Consider the following 9,410-nt stretch of genomic DNA (forward strand, 5'->3'; position numbering starts at 1 on the left):
TCCCCTACATTTTGTTTACGAAAGAAAATTGTATATGTCGCATTTCAATGTGAAATATAAAGATAAAAGAAATACAATCAAGGACTTCATAGGCAAACAACCAACCAAAATAAATCAGCTTAGCTGAGGATCACCAACTCAGTTTTCTTGTTCTTATCCGAATTATTACTGAGGTATTGTATCTAGATAGGCAGCAGCTGACACCCTAAGAGAAAAATGGAGTATTATTTTTTGTATTATTGTTACACCCAAAGTTTTTGTTACATGGTGAAGACCCAAATTTTGATTTTTATTTAAGGATGATACGATTAACGTGTACACAATCATAGTCGAAGTTTTCATATTGCTTTCGAAACTGGAATTCAAATAAGCTAGTAAGTATATTAGACAAAGTACATTTTGTAAATCAAACAACAAATCAGAGTGGCGCAGCGGAAGCGTGGTGGGCCCATAACCCACAGGTCCCAGGATCGAAACCTGGCTCTGATATTATTTTTGCAGAGAAAGCCTTCCCATTTTTTAGTTTTTTTACAGAAATATATTTTGAAAAGAACAGAATTTTTTTTAGCAAAAACAATAATAACAGTTCATCTGGTATTGATGTCTTCGCGTATCCGAAACTGATCATTTCCTAATGAACTTGTCGACTGCACAACAACCCAATGCAAACTACTGGATGAAATGGTACAGGAGCTGAGAGACAGAGAGATTGGATGCCCAGTCTCCTGTATCTCTCCACCAGTAGCCATTCTCTCATACTCTTCTAGACTGTTTTTGGCTCTCATAAATAAAGCAGGAGACTGTCGCCGATAAATTGTCCCCTTTTTACTGAACAGCAGAAGTGCAAGAAAGCTAGTAATACTAAAACATTGACAAAGGGTTCAGCAGTGACTGTCCCGCCCCCTTATTACTGAACCATAATAATAAAGAAGGGGGGTACTTAAAGGGGGAACACAGCAGTACAACACAAGATAACGATCAGTTACTGGTATCACTTCAACAGATTAAAAGGAATCCAGGCTGGAAATTCAAGAAAAAAAGACAGAATTTCACAACTACTAAAAGAAAAATGACCAAGAAAAAAGTGTAGTTTCGTGTACTTGTTTAATGGGTACGGTGACTACAAAATTCTGATAGTGGTTAAACAAAAAGAGAGTAACTCCATTTCATGCTCAAGGTCATGTGAGATTCTACAAAAAACAAGATATCCAAAAAAAATTGATGCAAGGGGTCTATTATATATACAAAAATATCCTTGAACATCACAAGTTTCAGTCAAATGGACAGGCATTCCATTTCAATCATCCATAAGCACTTACTCCACAGTGGCAAAATGCAACTCCACGAAATAAGAAGATGAACCAACTCCTTAAGAGAAGTACTCAAGAGTCGAATCATCCGAGAATACCTTTTCATTGATCTTTATTGCCACTTCCCTGTATAATTCCAGACCCAATCAAAATATCAGACACGCATTGTTGACGTACTTAATGTAATCACAGTTTAAAAATGACAGTAAAGTTGTTTGATGGAATGAAAAATAACTTACACTTGCTGTCCTGTCCAAAATGTAAGACTCTGGCAATGCTTTGGGATCAAGCTCCCAACAGCCCTGCAGCTTTTCATGTACTTTATTCGTAAGCTGGAAAGCAGGAATTTGGTAAGAGAATCTAAGTAGATCAACTGCTGGTATTTCCATAGTGATTTCCTGCCCATTTCTTTTACTCTTGAAAATAGTTCCAAAATGAACAGTCTCGCAATTCTGCTCCAAAACCAACACTTGTATCAGCTGAGGTTTCACTTCGCGGACTTCGACAATCTCGTATTCACATTTATCCAGATCAGAATGCGATAATTTAGGATTAAAGTTCTTGTATAACGCCCACACCTCCCCTTTCCTTGGGTTGATTTCGAACTTGCTAGTCTTGCTAAATGTAACTGGTCTTGACATATGAGAGAAAGACGCAGTTTCATCAAATTCTGCCTTCGAACCATGTGTAAATGTCCCACAACAAATGGGAATTTGTTTGTCAAGCAATTTAGTAGCACCCTTTGGTAGACTGCACGACTCGAGCCATCTTATCTGCAATTTGAAACTCGGGGACAGTTCAACTTTTTTTATGTGACAATAAAACTTAGGCAGTCCATCTAAGTCGCAATACATAGCCCATATTTGACCACATATAAATTTTTGGGGAAGTTTGTCTTTCTCAAAGTTGTAGTACATTGCTTCTGGATTGGGCATAATGGGGTCCACAGGCAATGGTGAAGTGGATCTTGGTTTTCCAACACTGCCCACTGTATCTAAGCCATCAGGGTTATTCACCGGATCTGAACCAATGGAATTCTTCTGAATAGGTTGCCCAGCATTTTCATCAGGCTCTGTGCTCTCCTGTGGCTTATTAGTCCTCTCCATCCGCGGAGAATTAAGTAAACCATTAGAGTCAGTGTCTTCACTTCCAATATTTACTTCCACTTGTGTAGGATCAGAAATCTTCTCAATGTCACTAGGCAAAGAAGCAGGATCAAGTTCAAAATAGCCTTCACAAAAATCTTCTCGTTCTTCGCCACTCATCCTATAAGAAGGAACCCTATGCGAAAACCTGAGAACTTCATTTGGTGGTATGTGCAACGAATCTTTTCCATTGGCTATGGTTGGCCTAAACAGGCTTACGAAGCCCTTGATCTTAACTAGGTATGCTATCTTAATGCCCGATTCCTCGCTATAATCTGAATGGACTTCAACAAATTCATACTCATAATTTCTGTGGTTGTCTGGATCAGAGCTCCATTTAATGTCCCAATTCTTGTAGAGTGCCCAAGTTTCACCTTTTCTGGGATATATCATGTACGGACATCTACCAAGGATTTTTCCCCACTCAACCCTATGAGAGAACTTACTAGGATCCTCAGTGTATTCATTCTTTGAGTGTTTGAACTTACCACAAGCAACAGGCAAGTCCTCAGTCATCCAATCAATCACATATTGATCATCAGAATCAGCCTCTAATAAAGTCATCCTCACCTTAAAACCAGATGAGAAAACTTGCCTGATCCGAGCATAGAATCTAGGCATGCCATCAAAATGATCGTAAATGGCCCATATCTGACCAGCTGCAAAGCTTTTATCCTTGTTGAAATCATAAAAACCAGCTAAAGGGACTTTATCTACTTCAACAGAATCTTCTTTCCCACTGTTACATTCACCAGCTCTATCCTTCCCGTCAAGAAAACTTTTTTCATGTGGGGAAATTTTTTCATCTGGGGCCAATCCTTTATGTCTCTCCACCTTATTTTCCTTGAGATCAGCCGAGGAAACACGTGCCTCATTAGTTTTAGAAGCATCACTTTCTACAGTTGCTTCAGCCTGACCTTGTGCAGCATTAGGAGGTTCGGTCACCCTTGATTTCTTCTGGGACCTGCAGTTGTCCGTTGACTTGCTTTCCCTCTTTCTGGTCCCATTCCTGGAAGATCCATCTTCTGTCGCCATCCCATTTGCTTTGTTTATATCTCCTTTGCGCAAGTTCGCGGCTTCCCTCCCTTTTGCTTCAGAATCACCACCAACCTTCATACTGGATCCATTTTCTGTCGCCATCCCATTTGCTTTGTTTACACCTCCTTTGCACAAGTTCGCGGCTTCCCTCCTTTTTGCTTCAGAGACACCACCAACCTTCATAGTGGATTCCTTGTCAGATCCTATTTTTTTACTATCCTGGCATGGATCTTCTTTCTTTTGAGCAAACGACTCTTTACCTCCAGATGCCACCCCTTGAGGACCCACTTCATGTCCGATAAAGATTTTCACGCAATTTGGACAACGCAGACCTTTGTCCAAATATTGTATCTGATATTCGTACCTTACACTGCAAAAAGGGCATAGTGTCCAGAATGAATATCGTCCATTAAAAACCTCGGGTTGGGTCTTTTCCTGTTGCTGCTGTTGCTGTTGTTGTTGCTGTACTTGCTGCTTTTGTTGTTGTTGTTGCTGCTGTTGTTGTTGTTGTTGTTGTTGCTGTACTTGCTGCTGTTGTTGTTGTTGTTGCTGTACTTGCTGATTACTCTGTTGAGGATTCCCACGATGGGGATGTACCCCAGTTTCTTCTCTTGCATTTCTATTACGAGCTGCCTTTGCTTTAGCCTGCTTCAGTGCTGCATTACATTTCAGATCATATATTTTCCTTCGTGTGGGGTCCACAAGCAACTTCTGGGCTTCCCCGATCAATTTAAATGCACCTTCTGAACCAGGAAACGTGTTCTTGTCAGGATGAAGTAAGAGAGCGAGCTTTTTGTACTGCTTATTAATTGATCCCCCATCTGCTGTTTGATCAACCTGAAGGATACTGTACCAGTCTTTTTCAGACCCTACTTTGGTCTCCGCAGAACAGTGTACTTCACATATAATTAGAATCTTGGAGATATTTTCTAAACCAGGGTATAGTTGCTGGGCCTTAATGGCAGTTCTCCTTGCTCCCACAAAGTCATTGTCTTGCATCTTTTTCTCTGCAATCTCCTTGGCTCTGATGGCCTCTTCTTTGTTGCACTCCATCTTTCTCGTCCTTTAAAATAGTTTCCAGATGCAGAACAATCACAGCACACTGTATAACATTCCCACAAAGATAATAATTACCATAAGGTTGTACTTATGACCAAATAAAAAACATACTTACAGATAAATAACCAGGTCCCATTAATTGATCATAATGATATCGTGGAAATGCTGCACGGACCCATATATATAGGAACGGGAAGAGAATCACCTTGGGGAAGAAGACAGAGAAGACGAGTGATGGGTAGCAGAAAAAGTTACACCTGCAAACAAAGGACCAAACGCAATGAGAAATCCAGACTTCACCTATAATAATGAAGCAAACTTCCAAATAGTGGAAGAAACGGAACCACCTTGAATTCAAATCTGAGACATAAAACACAGTGTTAGCCATAAGCAAACGCATAAAAACACACCATCATAATAAAAACAGGAACAAAATGTGTTGCCCAAAAAATGCAGATGATTAAAACAGATAGGACAGCTCAAATAATAGAAACTACATCATTAACTTAGAACTGGCATCTCTTGACAAGTGTAATGTCCCTTCGGTAGAAGTGCCAAGTCACAATCAACAAACACAGAGAAGATCAACCGTTTTCATTCAAGTTTCCCTTTCTTAATTCACCCAACATGTTTTAGAGCAATTGATTTTCATATATGTACATTATGATCTAACCTAGAAGAGCATTCAATGATTTTCATGTATTATACTAAACATAAAAATCAGAGAATGTTTAGAAATCATGCTTAGACCAAAACTAACAGTTTATCCACAAATACTATCTTGAATCCATTCACCGTCAAGGATCCGTTTGTTTTTACATTTGGGATATGGAGCACTTTGAACCTTAATTCATAGTGTTTCATCACAGCATGTCAATCCATATCTAATTTTTCTTATAAGTCAAGAGAATAACCGTTGATAAGAACCTACATACATGGTTGCAGCAGTGTATACCCATCATTCTCAATAGTATATCATTGCTTTAGATTGAAGCACTAAAATAGACACAGATGAGGCCGCATGGTTTCCAACACAAAATCCAGTTTGCTGTCAGGTCCGCAACAAGAATTTTAATTAAGCAAGAAAAACAAGGATATTGAACAGTCAAAATGCTAATTTCACAAATCTAAAATAGTTCCGACTAATTTTCTGCTTTGCATCTTTCGGGTCTCAAAATAATCATTTACACTATGTAAAGAATTAGCCATGTTCTATAATCAAGAATTCTAATTCAGGGGAATACAATGGAGCATCAAATATATCTGTTACCCCAACTTTCAAATTTGCGTGCCTGAAATGGTTGTGTACACCTAAGCAAGCAAGCATCATCCATTTGGAAGATTTACATCACATTCAAGATGCCTAATCGAATTAGATTCTTCTCAGTAACATTTCGAAGAATGAATGAAGAGAAAAAACCCTAGTTAAACCCAAAACCCACAACCAGCAATCTAATAGAGTAGAAATTAAAACCCTATGTTTACCAAATTAGCATCATCACAACAACCAAAAAGAAAATAAAAAATCAAACCCATCATCAAAAGAACACAACAAACCCATTAACAAAGACACACAATAAACCCCACAAATAGTAACTAAACCCCCCTTTCAGATAATAAACCCTAGAAATCAAAGACAATAACAATACTTGATAGAAAAAAAGAAAATGAAGACACCCTTTACTCATAAACCCACAAATAGTATAAACCCTAGAAATCAAAAGACAAACTTAAACAGAGTGAGAATGAGAGAGATAACTTACTAAGTACTGATTTCTTCAAGCAAGTCTACAGAAAAACAATGGTGTGTGTCTCTCTCTCCCTCTCACTCTCTGTGAAGAAGCTTTAGAGAGAGAGAATAAACTGTTGCCGCTTCTTCTTCTTCACCAGGTTGAAGCAACTGCGGGAATGGGGGAAACAGAGACCGAGAAAGGACTCGTTGAATTGATTTCTCTCTTAATTTTGACTCGGAAAATCTTGTCCTGCGGCAGTTTTAATTACTGTGCCACGTGTTACAGCTTCATTTGATATCTGTTATGCTTTGCCACGTGGTACGGTTGTTTCTGCACACATATTAATTTTACCATGACTGCTAATAGGAGTACATATTTGCCTGACGGAGGTACTGTTTCAGAGGTAGGTACTCCCCCAAGTAAATTAGTTCCCCCATTAGAAGGTCAAATTTTGTACAGGGGCAATAAAATCATATTGGACTGCACCACTCACTCTGCGCAGACCTCCGGTCAACAGCAGTCCAATGTACCTGATTTGTACTAGTGTGATTTACATATTGTTCTATACTCCTTCGGGGACTGTAATTCCCTGTCAAACCTAGCAGCTTTCAATAGCAATAGGAGATCCTTGTTTACACAGTACAGGCATGACAACCCAAATGCAAACTAAGGGAAGCAGTGACATGAGTCCGAAACTTGGATGTGCCCCTTCTTTGGTATCTGCATCAATAATCCTCATGCTTTGGACGAATTCAGTGATATTCCACCATTTTGACTGTAGAACTCAAAGATTATCCACTTTCCCCTTGGTAGAATACATAATATCCTGAAACTGGGACCATAAGTTCCAGTTCTAGATGAGATAGATACATGGAACAATATTACAAGACATGGAAAAAGAACAATGGCATCTCTATAATTCATAAACACGAAGGGAGAGTTTCAATATCCAAATCCAAAAAAAGAGCAGGAACAAAAAACTAAAAGAGTCTTGAGCGGTAACACTGGTAACTACTACTGCTGAATTCCAAATACTATTGCGATGTTTACTTTTTCTTCTCTGCAACTCCAGCAGACCTCATCTTACGGAGAACATTGGACATCTCCTCTCTCTTCTTCTTTGCCCTCTTGTGTGTACCGAGCTTTCTCTTTGCAACTTTCAAAGCACGCTTATCTTTCCCAACCTTGAGAAGCTCAGTAATCCTCTTTTCATATGGAGCAAATCCAGCAACTTCCCTGATCAAACTCCTGACAAAGAGAACTCTTTTACTGGTTTTCTGAAAAGCAAATGAAGATACTTATCAGTATTTCAACTCAAAGGCTTTCAAAATTATTCACATACAGGCTGTAATTTGAGTAAAATCATATTTAGTTCAACAACCACCCACTTACATGTTCAATCAATAGATAACAAAGAAATTACGTAAGCATTCTCATCAAATGAAAGTTAGCAGGGTTTGAATACTTACTCCTTTTCTAGCAGATGGGCGTGGAGCCAACTCCTTTGTTGTTACAATGTGTCCTTTGTTTAAACCCACAAAGAGGCCACTCTTCGGCTGTGGTGGGGCCATTACTTGCCCCTGTTATCAAAGTCCATTTTCCTTAAAGTCTATGTAAAACGACAATACAAACAAATAAAAACTATACGCCAATCGCCCAACAATAACATTTCACTGGTTTCAAATCTTTTCACTACCAACACATCAAAGCTGTCTTATAACATAATCTTTAACAACTAAATTGAAATTCACAACAAACAAACAATCAAAAACATCAAGATGATGGGTTCTGACCCTGCATCACAAGAAGTACTAGCTGTAGATTTTCATAGTTTTTCTACACATCCCGCATGACGATAGACTAAACTTTTTTACATGGATTCACCTAGGTATGGGATGCACAGCAACAGAAAAGACATGATACAAACAAATACAACTACACGAAAAATCACCCACCAATAACATTTCACTAGCTTCAAATCTTGTAACTACCAGCACACCGAGCTGTGTTATCACATAATCTTCAACCACTAGCAATAGCATACATTGCATATACCTCAGAATCTAACTAAAATGAAATTCACAACAAACAATCAAAAACAGCAGTTCCAACAGTACATTAGATTTTCATAGTTTTTTTTATAAACCCCATATAACGATAAACCAAATTTCTCTTACATAGCTTCACCAAAACATAAGAACCACCACTAAAGTAATTGTAGGTGATACAGGACACTCAATTCAACTAGGCAGAAACAGAGACACTGAACACAATTAGCTTAAGTAATTTTAACTATACAATAACTCAACTCAACATCACAGATTTTGGGAATGGAATTGATAAAAACATAAAGTAACATATATCCATGTCTACTGCTTATCAAATCTCAACATGGGTATACACGGAATCACTTAAATCAGTCACACCCTAATGAAAAAACAGTAAAAGATGAATACCAGAGGCAAGATTAGGTCATTTTAAGAAAATGAAGTTTACCTTTATGATGTTGTGATTCGAGATGGGATCTGCGAAATGAAAACAAGAACCAGAGTTAGGATTTTGAAATTTGGCGAGAAACGATTGAAAATAAAATTAGGGTTTTGTTAGATTTTTATTGTGTTTTTCTTTACCTCAGAGACGAAGAAGAAGAGACTGAGAAGAAAATTAGGGTTTTTGAGGCTTGTTTTTATTTAAAAGGGAGAGAATTCGTAAATATGAGTATATTAGGAGGTTAGCTATGTCTTTGGAAGAACCTAAACGAGATTGGAGTTGGGTATTTGGAGGGTTTGTGGCGTTAATAGATATTGAAATCAATAAAAGCCCAGTTCAGTTTAATTTTCTTGTCAATAACTCGATGGCCACACGGATCCGTAATCCGCGGATTTAACCGGGACCAATTGTGTTTTTGCGGATGAATGGCCAACCCGTTCGTTAATTGGTCGGATGTGGATGAAATCTTTTAAATCCAACGGATTACGGATCGGATCCGGATGCAACCTTGAAAATCCGTTGGACATCCATATCCGTTAAATTAAGAAATTTATAGTGGGAATTATATAAATGTCCCTCCTTCTCATGGACTTCAGAAATATCCATATCTCATAATAAAAAGTGGAAACTATTAC

General features: G+C 38.2%; 2 protein-coding genes and 1 non-coding gene across 4 annotated transcripts; 1 reads left to right on the top strand and 2 right to left on the bottom strand.

Moving 5' to 3' along the window:
• Positions 1-417: 417 nt before the first annotated feature.
• TRNAM-CAU lies at positions 418-489 on the top strand. Its single transcript has one exon. It is a non-coding gene; the product is annotated as a tRNA-Met (tRNA).
• Positions 490-1,070: 581 nt separating this feature from the next.
• Positions 1,071-6,495, bottom strand: LOC113304267. Of its 2 annotated transcripts, XM_026553343.1 has the most exons (5): positions 6,316-6,495; positions 4,900-4,912; positions 4,758-4,809; positions 1,550-4,595; positions 1,071-1,436 (listed from the first exon to the last, which is right to left on the bottom strand). In XM_026553343.1, exons 4-5 carry the CDS (start codon positions 4,544-4,546, stop codon positions 1,413-1,415), a joined length of 3,021 nt encoding a protein of 1,006 aa, XP_026409128.1. In that variant the 5' UTR covers positions 4,547-4,595; positions 4,758-4,809; positions 4,900-4,912; positions 6,316-6,495; the 3' UTR covers positions 1,071-1,412. The 2 variants fall into 2 exon arrangements, with proteins under 2 accessions (XP_026409128.1, XP_026409127.1); XM_026553342.1 differs by lacking the exon at positions 4,900-4,912.
• Positions 6,496-7,061: 566 nt separating this feature from the next.
• Positions 7,062-9,019, bottom strand: LOC113306545 (60S ribosomal protein L36-2-like). Its single transcript, XM_026555469.1, has 4 exons — positions 8,916-9,019; positions 8,782-8,810; positions 7,755-7,865; positions 7,062-7,562 (listed from the first exon to the last, which is right to left on the bottom strand). The coding sequence occupies exons 3-4, from the start codon at positions 7,854-7,856 to the stop codon at positions 7,332-7,334; spliced, it is 333 nt and encodes a 110-aa protein (XP_026411254.1). The 5' UTR covers positions 7,857-7,865; positions 8,782-8,810; positions 8,916-9,019; the 3' UTR covers positions 7,062-7,331.
• Positions 9,020-9,410: the final 391 nt, after the last annotated feature.

Source organism: Papaver somniferum, chromosome 8 (genome assembly GCF_003573695.1).
Source record: "Papaver somniferum cultivar HN1 chromosome 8, ASM357369v1, whole genome shotgun sequence".
Classification (NCBI taxonomy): Eukaryota; Viridiplantae; Streptophyta; class Magnoliopsida; order Ranunculales; family Papaveraceae; genus Papaver; species Papaver somniferum.